Source organism: Plectropomus leopardus, chromosome 17 (genome assembly GCF_026936395.1).
Source record: "Plectropomus leopardus strain MGB_pleo_1.0 chromosome 17, ASM2693639v1, whole genome shotgun sequence".
NCBI classification, from domain to species: domain Eukaryota; kingdom Metazoa; phylum Chordata; class Actinopteri; order Perciformes; family Serranidae; genus Plectropomus; species Plectropomus leopardus.
In genome coordinates, this window is record NC_142192.1 from 1575895 (window position 1) to 1593967 (window position 18073).

At 40.8% G+C, this 18073-nt stretch overlaps 1 protein-coding gene across 4 annotated transcripts; it reads left to right on the top strand.

Moving 5' to 3' along the window:
* The first annotated feature begins 225 nt into the window (after positions 1-225).
* On the top strand, positions 226-17858 carry LOC121957611 (NLR family CARD domain-containing protein 3-like). 4 transcript variants are annotated; one of them, XM_042506281.2, is made up of 12 exons: positions 227-329; positions 1651-1783; positions 4251-4355; positions 4842-5050; positions 5209-7084; positions 9398-9571; positions 10103-10279; positions 12636-12809; positions 13741-13914; positions 14249-14422; positions 15676-15849; positions 16711-17858. In XM_042506281.2, exons 2-12 carry the CDS (start codon positions 1656-1658, stop codon positions 16718-16720), a joined length of 3375 nt encoding a protein of 1124 aa, XP_042362215.2. In that variant the 5' UTR covers positions 227-329; positions 1651-1655; the 3' UTR covers positions 16721-17858. The 4 variants fall into 4 exon arrangements, with proteins under 4 accessions (XP_042362221.2, XP_042362215.2, XP_087946577.1 ...); XM_088090451.1 differs by lacking the exon at positions 16711-17858 and having other exon boundaries at positions 15676-15853; XM_042506287.2 differs by lacking the exons at positions 9398-9571; positions 10103-10279; positions 12636-12809; ... (2 more) ...; positions 15676-15849; positions 16711-17858 and having other exon boundaries at positions 226-329; positions 5212-7088.
* Positions 17859-18073: the final 215 nt, after the last annotated feature.

Below are 18073 nucleotides of genomic sequence, written 5' to 3' on the forward strand. Positions count from 1 at the left end.
TTTTTAAATCCTTTTACAAGGGGCTTTTAATTAACCGACTTGGGTATTGATTTCACGTTTTTGTTTTTTTTTTCAGTCAATTACGGTGCCCATGCCCCTTGTTGCGCCCTAATCCTAACCCTTACCCGACCCAAAAAAGCTTTTCCTGAAATAGGAACACAGTGTCTCTGAAGGCTGCCTAAGTATGCGCACACACACACACACTTGGACAGATGTCTTTATGATTTCTGGTAAACGGAGAGGGGAGGGACACAGCTGAAAGTGAAAGTATTTTGTGCAGGTAGTTCAGACTCAGTCTTAAGTCAACAGAGCAGCAGGCTGGGAACACGGTGAGTATTAATACTATACATTATCATGTTACTGTCTCTTCATCAGTTGTCTTGCTGTGAAATGTAGAAGGAAAAAAAGTTGGAATGAGCTCAACAGTTTGATTCATCTGCAGTTACAAAGTTGAACAATATCCACTGATTATTATTTCTGCAGTGTGTTCGATTAACAGCTGTTGGGAGAAGTTTTTGTTTTTTTACTTTGTAAAATTTGTCAGAAGAATAAATTCATGACTTGGTTTTAGGTTTTTTTTTGTTTTGGTTTTAGTACATTGTCAGTTAGACTGCCACCTGCTGGTATAACAGTTCTCTACACAAAACAGCTTTTAATGATCAAGATACTGTAAGTTATTGTGTTTCATCTAAAAAAAAAACCAAAACTGTAAACATTTGGACGAAACAACTTTTCTCACAGTGAAAACCCTTACCCAAATAAAGTTAGATTTAAAAATATTACAGAATGAAGTTCTGATTACTTAAACTGTTATGGTTCACAGTTCAGAGATCAACATAATTACACAACAAAAGGGAGCTCAGTTAAGGCTGTTCCTTTTGGATTAAGTAGCTTGATGAGAATATAGTAGTAGAGAATATATAATACCAGAATAAGAATAACACATACATACACACAGAGACACACTTTTGTTTTGCAAAATCAGAATTTTTACAGTAAATTCTCACTGCCAGATTTCCAGTAAATTTCAGCCAGCAGTAACAAGAGAACAAACTTGCCATCAATTTCATCTGAATTTTCTTGACTTTATTGATCCATAGTGATGAAATTCAGCTGCTTTCATTTATCTATTTTTATTTTTGTAATAAGACCTTTGAGAATTACACTAAAGCAATCTTGGAAGTAGTTCAAGTAAGAATATGAATACAGTATGGATACGTCTCTTTTTGGTCTAAGACAAATAAATCAGTTTCTTACTGGGAGAATACAAATTCTGATCTATTTCACCCCTTCCCCTTAGGACATATAAGGAGCAAAGACAAAAAATCAACAGGAGTTCTTTTGCTGTGCTCAAAGGTTTCTCAGAGGTTTCTCAACTCTGAGAACAGATAAAATACACAGAAGTGAGACTTTCCCAAGTTTACTTTTGGGTTTTACTGTAATCTCAAGGCTAGATTATGTCAAACAAATAAAGATAACTGCAGTAGGAGAGTAAAAAAGAACATCTTAAGATGTTGACTCTGGATCAGACTGAAACAAGTGGAGGACTGTTTCTCAAGAGCTAATTAGTATTAAGTATGAGAAATGGTCAAAACTTTGATCTGTTCTCAGAGATTATACAAGTGTGTCAACTGTCTGTTTATCTCCTAGAGAAGATGAATGGTTTGGAGGATAAAGAGGACAGAGCAGAGTCTCTCGCATCTGGCTGTCTGTCCATGAGGAGTGACTGGTCCAAAGATATTCCTTTATTCTTCAGTAAGGAACCCCGACCATCAGACATAAAGTAAGAGACTGTTTCCACTGTGAACTGGCCTGAAATGTTCCGTTCTTTAATCATAATGTGATTAAATCATTGATCTCATATAATTTAAAGTTCTACTGGAAGAATGTCATTAAGCTAGAGAAAAGAGGTTCAAGTCTCTCTGAGTTTTTGGAAACTCTCATTCCATTCTGATTGTACAGTGGTGTTACAGAGGGGAGCATCTTCCATCACAGATGATCTTTGGCTGAGTGCAGACACCAGGGGGCTCATGTAAAAAAAAATTGGATGGATTTCCTACTGAAATATGGCATACACTTAAATCCAGGGAACGTCAGATGTATGAAACTATGCGAACTCGTGAATGCAAGCACATTTCCTTTGTACATCCCAATTACTGTGGAATTGAGCACACGTGTAGGAGTACCAGACTCCTCCCTCTCCACGCTTCCATTTAAATACGCAGATTAATTTAAACAGGCCCTGCAATTAGGATTCTCAATGTGTATTTTATGTGCAAAATGTATTTACAGTTTCCATTTGTTGATTTTACGCACCACTTACATGGATCACATAGACTGCTATTGTTGTAAATGAACGCAGCAGTGCGCCGGGCAAACGGTGAGGCTGATCAATATAATATATAATAATTTTAAACTTTGTGCACGTGTTTATTGACATAATTACTTTACACCCAGAAACAAACAGGGGCTTGTTGGAGAGCTCGTAATCTGTAGTTTAACCAGCAAAAAACAATCACTAACTTGAACCACTGACAAGTAATTATGCTGTGAAGACAGGATGATATTCGGGGGGCACATGCTCAGGGGGATTGATAAAAGGACAATTAAACAAATTAATTATTAATTAATTATTTAGTCATCAAGAAGCCACCCATCGTGCACAGCCAGCTTGTAGCCTGTTCTCAACCATACTGCTCGTTAAGTCAAGTCAAGTCAATTTTATTTATAGAGCCCATTATCTCAAAACATGGTTTGCCTCAGAGGGCTTTACAGTGTACGACATCCCTCTGCCCTTAGACCCTCACATCACCCAAAGAAAAACTCCCAAAAAAGAACCCCTGTAATGGGGAAAAAAAAGGAAGAAACCTCAGGAAGAGTGGCAGAGGATGATAAGGAATCCCTCTTCCAGGACGGACAGACGTGCAATAGAGTCGTTAGAATGAATGAATCGTGCATTGATCCAGGCCACCTTGCAACAATGTTTGTTAAATGCATTTGTGCATCACATATGATCTGTGCATTGAAAAATGTTTCCTGTTAACATAAATATATTCACCCTGTGATGGTGCTTTTATAGCAATGTGTGTGAAAATCGGCTCTCGCTGCAAAATGCGCTTTAATGTTGGCCTGTTCAACTGCATTGTACGGGAATTTGATATACCTGCTGACATGAGGACAATTCCATCCCACACAGCTGTCATGGCTCGGCTCAACACCTGTATGGGCAACACATGGCTCCTTGCTGCGTCGCGCTCCAAGACTGGCCAGAGTTCTGCGCACAGTTCCAAGAGGATTGCCCTCAGAAACCTGAAGCAGCTGATGAGCCAGTCATCATCGTGTGCCCATAAATTCTTCTCAGTCTCTAAATATGCGTTCTCTTCACACTGCACCATTCGCAATATCTGTAATAATGCTAAAGCTGCCATTGTTGTTAACATTATTTTCTGGACCATTTTGCGCATGTTTTTATATCCACTCATCTAATTGCCGACAGGTGGATGTGTTAAAAGGTCATCAGTGTGTCTCTGATGTGCACATCAATCAGAGGAGTAATTGTTTTGACATTACTAACAGTTTCCTAACAGTATATCACCTCTAAGTTCGCCAACGGATAAGAAGCAGTAGAAACATCTGACGCCAGCCATGAAGTTGGCGTGGAGCACGGCACATTTCCACTGATCATGGAAAGGGGCGTACGCCGCGTGTTTGTGCGTATGCACCCTTTGTACATGAGGCCGTTGGTCTGCCTAACCAGACAACCGTTTGTTTTACTTTGGCCTGCCAACAAGTTTCAAAGCTCCAGACACTACTGCAGAGGAAAAAATGAAAAGTTCCACTTTTGCTGCATTAACAGACCCTCTGAATTTAGAGAGGGTGCACTGACTGCTTGACAAGGACACACAAGCAAGAATGCAACACCTCAGCTCAGTGTATCACAGTAGGGGCCGATCCAAGACAAACCCTAGCCAGCCCTTACTATACCCGTTATCGTAAAGGAAAGTCCTCAGTCTGCTGCTAAATGTGGAGACAGTGTCTGTCTTCAGGACTGAAAGTGGAAGATGGTTCCACAGAAGAGGAGCCCGATAGCTGAATAAACTACACTAGTACTACTATACTGAGATGATTTTCACACCCCACGTGTAGGACTTGGTGTTTGGTTCGGTTAATCAACATAAGACATGTATATGTAGCATATATTTATTGTTATTATCACATCATAATCATGAGTAAAACATTTGTTTCCACAGGCAGAGAGCAGAGTCTCCAGTACCCAGCTGTCTGTCTGTGAGCAGTGACTGGTCCAGAATCACTCCTCCAACCTTCAGTAATGAACCTGGACCCTCAGGCACAAAGTAAGAGACAGTTACTGCTGTAAGCTGACCTGCAGCTGATCCTGTGTTCAATATTCAAATTCAGTGTACAACCCTAGTTACAAAAAAGTAAGGACACTGTGTACAAGTAGTTAAATATTTTCCTGTGCAATATGAAATGATATTTGTGTGTTATTCCTGAGTGAGCAACAAGGGTTTTTAACACAGAAAAAAATATTTTTGCAGGACCATGCTATATTTTGAAGAGAAATTATACACAAGCAAAAAAATTTATTGAGTCTGAGCAAATAAAAATCTACCATTCAAGTCACTTTCGACTCTGTAAGTATGTATACATACTCACACTCTGATGGTGCAGCATCAAGAGCAATTTGGGGTTCAGTATCTTGACCAAGAATACTTTAACATGTTGAGTGGAAGAGCTGGGAATCGAACACTAGCCTTCCAATTAGAGGATGACCCACTCTACCTCTGAGCCACAGTATTAAAGAAAAGTATTCTCCACAGAGAGAAGAAGAGGAGCCACGACTCTGTGGAGCATCAGCTGTCCTGCTGTGCTTTGTGTCAGGACATCCTGAAGGATCCAGTCTCCACCAGCAACACGTCATACTGGGACCAGTCTGCTTCAACAGGAGATTCCCCCTGTCCTCAGTGTGGACAAAGATCCAGAAGAAGACCTGGACTGCAGACCAGCAGTCAGACCAGCATTGTACAAAGTAAGACTTTACATATTTCTGCTGATGTCATAAAAATGTTTTTATAAAAATCCTAGAATTTAAAAACATTTCTTTATTTTTGTGTGTTGGTTTCGTGGAAATAATTACCAGATTCCCAAAATTGTCTTAAGTCTTACATTTGTTTTCTTCTTTTTCAGCAGTTGATCTGCAGGAGGTTGTAGATGAGCATAAGATCAGTCTGAAGAGAAGATATGAACGTGTGACTGAAGGACATCTTGAAACAGGAAGTGGAACCCTCCTAAACAGGGTCTACACTGAGCTCTACATCACAGAGGGACAGACTGAAGAGGTTAATACCCAACATGAGGTTTGGCAGCTTGAGACAGCTTCTAAGATGGAGACCCTCCATGACACTCCAGTCAAGTGCCACGACATCTTTAAAGCCTTACCTGACCAACAGGGACACATCAGAGTTGTTCTGACAAACGGTGTTGCTGGCGTTGGAAAAACCTTCACAGTGCAGAAGTTCACTCTGGACTGGGCCGAAGGTTTGGAAAACCAAGATGTCAGTCTAGTGGTTCTGCTTTCGTTCAGGGAGCTGAACTTGATCAGAGATGAGCAGTGCAGTCTTCTCACACTGATCCATGTTTTCCATCCAACATTACAGAAGGTCACAGCAGAGGAGCTCGCTGTCTGTAAAGTTTTGTTCATCTTTGACGGCCTGGACGAAAGCAGACTTACACTAGATTTCCACAACTATGAGGTCTTGGTTGATGTCACACAAAAGTTGTCACTGAATGTGCTGCTGACAAACCTCATAAAGGGGAATCTGCTTCCCTCTGCTCTCATCTGGATAACTTCCAGACCTGCAGCAGCCAATCAGATCCCTCCTGCATGTGTTGACAGGATAACAGAAGTAAGAGGCTTCAGTGATGCCCAGAAGGAGGAGTACTTCAGGAGGAGAGTCAGTGATGAAGAGCTGTCCAGCAGAGTCATCTCACACATCAAGACATCCAGGAGCCTCCACATCATGTGTCTGATCCCAGTCTTTTGCTGGATCACTGCGTCAGTTTTGCAGCACATGTTGACTACAGAGCAGAGAGGAGAGCTGCCAACGACCCTGACTGACCTGTACTCACACTTCCTGCTGGTTCACACAAAGAGGAAGAAACACAAGTATGACGAGACAAGTCCACAGGAGCTGACAGAGGCTGACAGGGAAGTTCTTCTGAAGCTAGGGAGGCTGGCGTTTGAACATCTGGAAAAAGGAAACATCATGTTCTACCAAGAAGACCTGGAGCATTGTGGTCTGGATGTCAAAGAGGCCTCGGTGTACTCAGGAGTTTGTACAGAGATCTTCAGAAGAGAGAGTGTGATCTTTCAGAAAACAGTCTACTGCTTCGTCCATCTTAGCGTTCAGGAGTTTCTGGCTGCGCTCTACATGTTTCACTGTTATACCAAGAGAAACACAGAGGTACTGGAGAATTTCCTGGGAAAAGACTGGAACTACAAACACAGAGACCCAAACTCAAAGTATTTTCTCAAGTTTTCTAAGTATTTTGAAAAAAACGGAGATGAATACTGCAATTATATCAATTACACTGACTCATCCCTGGATGTCTTCCTGAGGAGAGTAATGATGAAATCACTTGAAAGTAAAAATGGTCACCTGGACTTATTTGTGCGCTTCCTTCATGGCCTCTCTCTGGAGTCCAGCCAGAGACTGTTAGGAGGCCTGTTGGGTTGGACAAAGAGCAATCCAAAAAACATTCAGAGAGCCATCAAAAACCTGAAGGAGATGAACAGAGAGGAGATCTCTCCTGACAGAAGCATCAACATCTTCCATTGTCTGACGGAGATGAACGACCACTCAGTGCATCAGGAGATCCAAGAGTTCCTCAAGTCAGACAACAGATCAGAGAAGAAACTCTCTGAAATTCAGTGCTCAGCTCTGGCCTACATGCTGCAGATGTCAGAGGAGGTTCTGGATGAATTGGACCTGAAGAAGTACACCGCATCAGCGGAGGGACGACTCAGACTGATTCCAGCTGTGAGAAACTGCAGAAAGGCCCTGTAAGTCTGATGTGATTAACATTTTAAGTCAGTGTAGATTTGTTTATTAGGAGTTGAATTATATGCACACTATAAAATTCTAATTATTCTTAAAATACTGTTCTACTTGTTGGTTAAGCAATATCACACTAGAGGGAGTGATGTTGTACTGTATATCATCACGGCTGAGATTCAATCATAGGCACGAGGCCACAGGACAAGTGCAAGGTATAAAGTAAAAAATAGACTTATCAGTCAAAAATGATTTTAAAATTTGTCCTTGATCCTGCAACATCTTAATACCTTCAGCTCATCACCAGCTACTATGAAAATTCCATCCAATTGCTTGGCATGTTGCTGCTGGTGGCATCATTCAATTCCTGCAGTGTATAGTTTGAATTTGCATCAGAGTCTTGTCACCTGTCTGCTCTGAACAAGATCTGCCCATCCAGTGCAACAGCTTGCTCCATGATGTTAGGGGTTAACGCTCAGAGCAGTCTCTGATTTCCTGTTGCTGAGGAGCCAATCTCAGCTCATCCACTTTATTCTTCTGCGAGCATCAGCAAGAAGAAGGCTTGGTAGAGGAGAAGTTCTTGGTTCAAGTCGGGTCACCCTCACTCTGATGTCAGCTCTCCTCCTTTCTCTTCCTCCAGGGCTTTCGGTCTCATTTCTCCCTTCTGGTCTCTCTGGCCGCTCAGCATATGCTGTTGGTGGGGATCCTGTTGCAGTCTGCACTTATCAACATTTTCCCGATGTTAATAAGTGCTTCTCTATTGTTGAAAAGTCATGCTTCAGCAGAAGGGTCCATGGAGTTGCAAATATAGAAAAATATAGCAAAAAAGTAGCAAGGACTTGAGGAGCTACTGGCAGCTGCATCTACATGTGCCGCCATTGTCAGGACTAGTCCTGAAGTGCTGAAGATAGTCACAGCCATGATGATATACGGTACAACAGCACCACCTTGAGTGTGATATTGCTATCATATAACAGTCCTACAAATACTGTTTATAAGCTAGCAGTAATGGGTGACAACAGATTAAATTTTGCAATCCCTGGAATTGACCGCTGTTGCCTAGCAACACTTCAACATTTACCTCAATACCAGTTTGCTACTCTGGAGACCTGGTATTCATGTTTTGCGCAGACCAGCTGCTTAGCATCATGAACTCTGTGTTTCCAGTGAAATGAAAGTCTGATAACAGTCTCTTTGGCGGCCTGTGTGAGTTGGTTTGATCAGACAGTACGTCGTTTTAGGGTGTGTCCACTCACTGCTATGATCTCAGTCACCTCGAATCCCGTATCAGAATGTATGGGTGTATGAGTGTATGTATGAGTGTATGGTGATGTCTCTCAGGCTGTGGCTGGTGTAAGACGAGTGTGTCCCTGTCTCACTGCAGTTATAAGTGCATGTAGTAAAGTCTTTAAGCAGATTTCCATCAATCCTCAAATTAAGCAAATTAAAATACTAAAATGATATGCAGTATTATAAAATATGCCTAATGGAAAGAAGTCAATTAAAAAAATTTTTTTACGCTTTTTACGCTCGCATGAGGTTGTACTTCAGGCAATTGGAAAAAGCTATATTCTACAAAGCTGCAATGGAAACAGTTATTTGTCTTTTCTAGGTCACATTATGCTATGGCTATGTGCTCTTTGGTAAGAACTGGCTCCCTCCGGCATGGTGCAGCAGGCGCTACAAGAGGTGTTATTGCATCGCACAACTCTTCAAAAGTTGAGCGAATCATCCCGCACATGCCTACGTGACCTTGGATTGGAAATAATGACGGCTAGTGTGGTGGCTGCAATAGAAATAAAGCTGCTAATGTTTTGAACATCCATCATCATGCCTCTTGGAATGTTATCACCAGAGGAGAAGTCACAGAACACCACTCAGTGGAAACACAGTCATCTTGTAATTGTGTTTTAATGACATTTGAAAATATCACTTAAGTTTATTCAAATCTGCAATGGAAACTCACCTTTTGTTATATGAGTAACACAAGGCTTCTTATACAATCAGACATGCAAGTAATACCCTATTTTTTACTGCAGTACTTAAGAGTTTTAAATAAGATCTGTATCATCTATAATCTTTTAGGAGATTTCTAAAGACCTAAAGAACTGCTTTTATGCAAATATTGCTATTTTTTTGTAATGGTTGAAGAGTCATTTCATAGTTTGCATGCAGGATGTTACACAATATTACATGCTCTTCTTAAAAAAAACCTCAGCTCAAGTTAAGGTCATCGCAACTGTGACCCATCAGCAGCCCCAAAGCAGTCAACCTTTGAAAAAAAAAAGCTAAGATATTTTGTCATTTATGTGTCTTGACAGACTTTCTCGCTGTGGAATCTCAGACACTCACTGTGAAGTCGTGGCCTCAGCTCTGAAGTCCAACCCCTCCCATCTGAGAGAGCTGGACCTGAGTCACAACAAGTTGCAGAATTCAGGAGTGAAACTTTTGTCTGCTGGACTGGAGAGTTCAAACTGTAGACTGGAGACTCTCAGGTTAGTTCACTGACTGAAATGTTCACACTTTAACATGATTTGTCTGAGCAGACATGAAAATACTTTTTAAGATTTCAGAAATGTTCTGTCTTTTCACATGGCTGAATATTAGTTAGAGAAATAAAAGTACAGAAATAAAATGTTTGTCAGGGGTGATCGATGAAGATGATGTCAGCACTGATGAGGGATGTGAATAAAGTTGTTGCAGATCGATGGTAGCAGATAAAAACATGCTGCAGACAGTGTGAGCTTCTGTGTAAACAGAGAGAGAGAGGTAAGATATAGAAAAGAAATATAAGAATGCAAAGCTCAATAAAGGTAACGTTATGAACTGTCCGGATCACCAGAAGCTGATATGGTTGCTGCAGAGAAAACTCACACACCTGAAGTGGTGTTATGTGAATTAAACCAGAGCTAAGGGTAGGCTTTCAAAAGGTCAGAAATTTTCCAAGGGAAGTTAGGCTATAGTGTTTGGGGATTTTTTTAAAAAAGTTTTGCATGATTTTAATTTAAAAATTGTACCATTTTCAGTTTGAGTCACTGCAGTTTGTCAGCGATCAGCTGTGCATGTTTGGCTTCAGCTCTGAGGCTCAACCCTTCCCATCTGACAGAGCTGGAGCTGAGCAACAACAGCAAGCTGCAGGATTCAGAGGTGAAGCTGCTGTGTAATTTTCTAGAGAGTCCACACTGCAGACTGGAGACTCTGAGGTCAGACACTTTTTTTAACCTCTATGCTGCTCCACACTGAGGGTCTTCATGCTTTATTTCCCATCATGTTTATTCAAATAAATGGTAATGAAAACACATTGATAAAACATACAAATGCCCTCTATACTAACTGTCAGGGGGACATGTTTGGGCAGTGGTTAGCAGTGTCCCCTCACAACAAAACCCTGTGTCAGTGTGGGTTTTCTCCTGGTTCTCCTGCTACCTCCCAAAGTAGAAAAGCGCTATGCATTTACCATTTAGTCTTTTGACCACTCAAAGCACTTTCACACTACATGTCACATTTACCCATTCACACAAGCTGGTGACAGAGGCCACCTGCTACTCAGTAATCATTCATACTCACGCACACGCTGATGACGCAGCATCTGGAGCAATTTGGGGTTCAGTATCTTGCCCAAGGATACTTCCCGCCCTGAGGATATGTCCCAAGGATACGCCCTGAGGATATGCTCCAAGAATATGCCCTGAGTCCAAAGACATGCAGGCTAATTTGTTTGTTTTGTTAAATAGGTGTGAATGTGTGTCTGTCTCTATCTGTAAGACCTGAATGGGATCTGGTCCTTGTATGACCAAAGTGAGAGATGTGTCTGCATACTTGGCATAAAACCAAACACATCTCCTCTTGCAGCCGAGTGTGAAGCGGTCAGGATGAGAGTCAGCACCTCCAAATCTGAGGCCATGGTTCATGGTTGCAGGAAAACGGTAGATTGTCTCCTCTGGGTTGGGAGAGAGTTGCTGCCTTAAGCAAAGGAGTTCAAGCATCTCGGGGTCTTGTTGAGGGTAGAATGGAGCATTAGATGGATGGGCGATTTAGTGCAGGGTCCGCAGTGATGTAGGAGTTGCGTCGGACTGTCGTGGTATAGAAGGAGCTGAGCCAGAAGGCAAAGCTCTCAATTTTTTGGTGTTGGAATTGAGTTCTCCTTTCCTGCAATCTATCTGGGAAATGTCGCAGCTTATCCATTAATGCAAGACAGGTATCTGTTAAAGATACTACTAGTGGCCAGCAAGAAAGCTGTAACACCAAAGTGACTGCAGGCAGTTCCTCCAGCAGTGACTGACTGGATAGATATTGTGAATACTATACAGAATATGGAGAGAATGACTTTCTCGCTAAATCTCGGGGTGGATACATTTTTGCAATACTGGGAAAATGGATTGTGTTTTTGACTTCACAAGCTGATGTCTGAGCCATTATTGCATGATATCGGAATGAATGTATAAGTGACCAACTGACTGCTTCAACATGTTCTCTTGTATATTTGGGCATTTCCATAAAAATGAAGTATTAAAAAAAAAAAAGGGTCTTGATTTACCAGTCTATCTACAGTATGTTCCAACCCACACCTATGATCATGGGCTCTGGGTAGTGACTGAAAGGATGAGATTGCGGATAAAAGCAGCCGAAATGAGTTTTCTCTGCAGGGTGGCTGGGCTCAGCCTTCGAGATAGGGTGAGGAGCTTGGACATCCAGAAGGGGCTCGGAGTAGAGCCGCTGCTCCTTTACATCAAAAGGGTCCAGTTGAGGTGGTTCAGGTAGCTGATCAGGATCCTCCTGGGCGCCTTCCGTTAGAAGTGTTCTGGGCATGGCCAACTGGCAGGAGGGCCCAGGGCAGACCAAGAATGCGCTGGAGGGATTACATATCTCGTATGGCCTAAGAATGCTTCAGGGCTCCCCCAGGAGGGGCTGGGAAGCGTTGTTAGGGAGGGATGGCTTAGCTCAGCCTGCTGTCCCTGAGACCTGGCCCTGGATAAACAGATAACAATGGATGGATGGATGGATGGATGGATGGATGGATGGATGGGTACAGGTAATGAATAAATTAACAGACAATATCAAATATTTTTGCATATTTGCTTTGTCCGATATTTCTAGGAAGCTGTATAATTGAATGATTTTAACAGGAGATGCGTTCATTTTATGACTCCACTATTCCAAGAAGAAAAATGTAGACTTTGATCACGTATTCCCAAACTTCATCCTGAACCATTTTGACATCTTTGACAATTTCTGACTCTTGAGTGGAGTCTAAATTCATTTTCTGTGGGTTTTTGAGTGTGTGTAGACATGACACGAGTTTGAGTTTGTGTAGATGGAGCCAATGGAGGTGACAGAATTTAAGAGGTGAAGTCACTCTGTCTTTATTGAAGTAGCAGCATGTTGTGATTTATAATGGAGAGCATTACTTTTTTAAAGCTGCATTCTGTTGGATTAAGACTTTCCATTCTAAACTTATACATTCTAAACCTTCTTCAGCTCTGAACACATTATTAAACACTAAATGCTTTGGAGCAGGAACGTTGTCTTCTAAAGTTACATGTTTCATTCTTTATTCAGACTGTGGAGCTGCAGTTTGTCAGAGATCAGCTGTGTTTCTCTGGCCTCAGCTCTAAAGTCTAACCCCTGCCATCTGAGAAAGCTTCAGCTGAGTGACAACAAGCTGCAGGATTCAGGAGTGAAGCAGCTTTGTGGTTTTCTGGAGAATCCACACTGCAGACTGAAGACTCTTAGGTAAGGCACCTTTTGTTTTTGTTTTTTCTTTAATTTTTTTTGTTCTGTGTTGAGACTCATATGATGTGAAAGCTGTGGCAACAAGGCAACAGTTCTTGCATGAAACAGTGAACTTTTGTTGTGGTTTGGCCTTTAATTCACACAACACCTGGGAGCCTGAAAACGCAAACTTTTGAAACCTAGAGTGCAATCTTCTGTTGCTTTGTTAAGTGGCAATGCACTTATCCTGTGAGAACGGTGATGTAACAGCTGTACTTTGCACAGGTGCGTAGTGTTCTTCTATGGTGTGTCATTACAAAGTTACACATACATACTACAATGTTTTCAGTTGTTTTTGTGGATGTGTGTACACAAGGAACATTTTCACAATGTTATCATATGAATGCAGCATTTTTTAAACACAAAAACGAAAGAGTTTTTCATTTTTATTAGGGTGCTCTCATCTTAACATACCTGAGCATCTTCATGCTAGAGTCTATCCTTCTTCAGTCATTAAACGGACAGCATGCTTTTATTTCTAGTGAATTAATCACAATATAGCAAAGGCAAAAATAAACACACAAATCTGCGTGTATGTCATAACCCATCCCATCCCTTCCCATCCCATCCCATCCCATCCCATCCCATCCCATCTCTTCCCTTCCCTTCCCTTCCCTTCCCTTACCTTTTGGGTCAGAACTGATTACATGTTGTCGTTAATTAAAAAGGAACACTTAAAGTCACAGTGAACTTGGACAACCTGACTTGAAGACATAGTATTTAAACACTGGACCACAGTTCTTGTAATTCTTACAGAGTAGATTTGACTTGAATGGCTAGTAACAATAGCAAGCTCTTAGTGAAATGTGGAGGGGCAGAAAGTTGTTATCAACAGCACATTTCTGTCACGTTGCTTTAGGTTTTTGAACAAATATATATTATCTTTATTCAGATTGAGGGACTGCAGTTTGTCAGAGGTCAGCTGTGCTTCTCTGGCCTCAGCTCTGAGGTTGAGCTGCTCCCACCTGACGGAGCTGGACCTGACCGGAAACAAGCTGCAGGATTCAGGAGTGAAGCTGCTGTCTGCAGCACTCCAGAGTCCACATTGCAGACTGGAGACTCTGGGGTCAGTTCACTGGCTGTTACTGCTACAGATCTAATATGTTTCATTAACAATTTAATTGAATTTATGTACGAATACATGTTTCTTGTATAAATTTATACTGTGATCACCAAAGAATTGTGTTTTTGAAAGAAACTATCTATCTGTCTATCAATCTGTCCATCCGTCTGTCTTTCCGTCCATCTAACTAACCTGAATATTGATGAAGTCATTCTGCTCATTTTAGGAAAAAGTGTATTGATAAGGATGTGGTAATGTTGAACTACATATTCTAAGCCTGAACACATCTGATTGGATTATAAGTGGATTTTTATCATGTCATGTACTCTGTCTTCAGACTCAGTGAGTGCAGTTTGTCAGAGATCAGCTGTGCGTCTCTGGCCTCAGCTCTGGGGTCCAACCCCTGCCATCTGACAACTCTGGAGCTGAGCAACAACGACCTGCAGGATTCCGGAGTGAAGCTGCTGTGTGGTTTTCTGGAGAGTCCACACTGCAGACTGGAGACTCTGAGGTCAGATGCTTTTTTTTGTAACGTCAGTGCTGAGATTAATATGATGTGAAAGTTGTGGTAACACATAACTGCAGACATATAACTCTGCACCAGTGATAGCCTTGACTGAAGGCATTATGCTGTCAGAATATGCAACATCTCAAGAACACCCTTAGGAAATATCTTCAAATTTGGCAAAAACTTTCACCTGAACTCAACAATACCCTGATTAGAATTTGTTGGTCAAAGGTCAAGGACACTGTGACCTTGCATTCATCTAATTCTCTTAAACACACAATATCACAAGAAGGCCGTGAGGGAGTTTCCTCAAATTTGGTGCAAATGTCAACCTGGACTCAAGAATGGACTGATTAGAATTTTGTGGTCAGTAGTCTCACTGACCTCACAAATCATGTTTTCGGGCAGAACTCCAAAAACGCCACTTATGCAAAATGTCAGACAAAAGTCTAACAGGATATTCCAAAGGTAATTTTTCTTTTTTCTGTGCTGAGGTTAATATTATGCCATACTTCAGACATGAGGCTGATATTACACTGATTTACACAGAGTATTTTAATGCTAAAGTCTGTTTTCTTCTTCAGTGGTTTAGTCAATTGACTGTGACAGAGCAATGTATAGCTACAACATATTTAACCCTTTGAAACCTGAGCAAATTGGCTTGATTACTATCAAAATCAATAAGAAGACACTGAGTAACTAAAGAGGAAATTATGCAAAAATTAACAAGGCATTGGTAAAAAGTACCTGGAAACTAAATCTACTAATTTCTTGCAGTTTCCGTGACATTTCATACCAAGTTGCGCATGACCTTTTGACAGTGTTTTTGAAAGCAATCAAACCAATTTGCACAGAGTTGTAAGGTTTAAATACTTGTGAAAGGTGTCTTAATGCAGCACTATACAAGTGATGTTGGTCCAGGTTTCAAAGGGTTAAAACTGTAACTGTAACAAGAAAAATCCATCACTGTATAATTCCCTCTGAACCTCTTGAACACTTGACTTTTATCTTTTATTCCACATATTAAATAAATCATAATAGAAAATACATAAGTACAATTTAAAAAATAATCATCTCTGTTTTGAAATATCACACAATAACAAATATATTCAGTATTTGCTTTTTCCAACATTTTTATGAAGCTATATGAAACCTTTAGTGACTGAATACTAGAATTTTAAACTAAACACACTTTGCTTTTATGACTTTTTTCAAACTTGTCATCTAATGTTTTCATGTTTTTTATTCTTTCACAGACTGAGTCTGTGCAGTTTGTCAGAGATCAGCTGTGCTTATCTGGCCTCAGCTCTGGAGTCAAACCCCTGTCATCTGACAGAGCTGCAGCTGAGAGGAAACAAGCTGCAGGATTCAGGAGTGAAGCCTCTGTGTGATCTTGTGGACAGTCTTCACTGCAGACTGGAGACTCTGGAGTAAGTAGAAGGTTGGAATTAGTCCACAGTGAATCCATTTAATATGAACGTCTCTTGCATCATGTAAACAAACCAACAGCTGTGTGCTCGAGATCCAACTGACACCTGAAAGACCAATGAGTGCTTACTATCTTTATATGTTTGTACTTTTTTTTGTCATATTTACTGGAGATGATAATCAATATAGCTAACAGCAAGTTGCTTGTTAGCTATATTGATTATATATGGTTGTTGATCAGCTGCCTGTGATCTCCCTCCAGCCAGCTGACTCCTTATTTAGGTTTCCATTATGCAATAAGATTCATATTCAGTTCAACTTCATCAATCAGCCATTCCTCATCCATTCCCAGCTAACAATTTTTGGTTCTAAAAAGGTTCTGAGAATGGTACAATGCAACCAGTGCAATGATTTAGTAATGGCAAGTTTTCTTTTAGTTCCCAGAATGTTCTTACAGTTAAGGTAACATCTCTTATAAACATCAAAACATGTTAAAATGTGAGGTCACATCAAATTACATTTTCATAAAAAAAAATATGTTCTGTAATCTCAGACCTCAATAACATGTTCTAAATGTTGCTTTGAAATCGTTCTTCCATTTTAGGACATTTCTATGATTTTTAGGATTTTATGATGTTTCAAGAATTTTAGGACATTACTAGGATTTTAGGATGTTCTAAGGATTTTAAGCACTCTTAGGGTTTTTAGGGTGTTTCTTTGCACTAATCGGGGGCCAGATTTTGCCCACGGACCATAAGTTGGTTATAACTGTACCAGTGGTTACATTTGTCTGTTTATAAAAATAATATTATTAATCTTCTATGACCTCTTCTAATCTATTAATATTAATCTTCTCTCATCAGGTGGAAGTGAAAGCTTCATCCAGCAGTGAATGACGGAGGAATCACAACAAGGGCAGATGAGTCTCAGAGCTGCAGTCTGAGCTGCTGTGAGATCATCTTCACTGATGTCCAGTCCACTATCACCCCTGTGTGTTCATCTGGATCTGACACAGTCTCTGCAGACACACGGAGACTCCTTCACTCCTCCTGCACCACACTCAGCCACCTCCTCTTGTCTACACCTCCACCTGGGTTTAGATGCTGCTTTTTGTTTAGGTTTTGGTGTTTGAAAGTGTTTTGGATCATCTTAAGTAGGGGTTTTGGAAAGGCTTCAAAAATCTACTCTTTGTATTCAAGTTTTACTTTTGTTGCAAAGCGAGATTTTCTGTCGTTATGCTTTGAAACACCACAATCTGTACCTGAAGAGACCACAGACTGTGTACAAAGACGGGCCGAGGCCTTCAATAAAACCCAGACAGCAGACCAAAGATGGTGCCTATCCATTCCTATGGAGTTGCTCGTCTGGTGCATACAACAAAGAACTTTTCTAACTTCTGGGTCACTTAATATGCACAATAGTGTTTCTCCCCCTGGACCCGCCCACCGGTTCCCAACATTGTGATGATGTCATAGATTCTTAAATTGCTCTTCCCAGCTAGAGAGGAGTTTTAGAAATATAAAAACACCATCGCTCCAACATTCAGAATGAATTCATTCAGAATGAGTCATAATTGACCTTGTTTGCAGTTGGAGGCGTCCTGTCAACAATTTAACAGACATCTCCCTTGCAGGGGTCGTCTATGGGCAAATGGTTTTGGGCTGCAGGGGATTTTTTTGCTGCAATATTGCAAGTGGCCACTAGGAAAAAAAATCTGCTAGGCTGGGCAGCTTTCCTGAGGGTCTGACTACCCCAACTATAACATTTTTTTTAGTATGTTGTTTTTATGATTTTTGGATGACATACTATACTTTGATGGTTTGATTTTTGACAATTTTCGGACGACATACTATATTATGTCGTTTTTTTCAGGTTGCAGACTTGCCATGACACAATGGAGCATTGATTTGTACTGACATCCCCCAATTGTCCGTTTTCATCTTTATGCAGTGTCTCATAAACGCCTTAAATGAGGATTCTGAAATAAACACATGGAAGTCATTTCACTGAATGTCAGACAACAGACTGGATCTCTTTGTTTCACACATGCAGAACATCACGACATGATCGCAACTGAAACATATGAGCTTCCTCTATACAGACTGTGGGGACATTTTTAATATACATACAGTACACAATCCCCACAGTATGGATCGTAATGATGCCACTGTGAGGGTGAAATTTGTGGCTCTCACTGTTAAATAAACTGAGAAAAAAATCATCTTA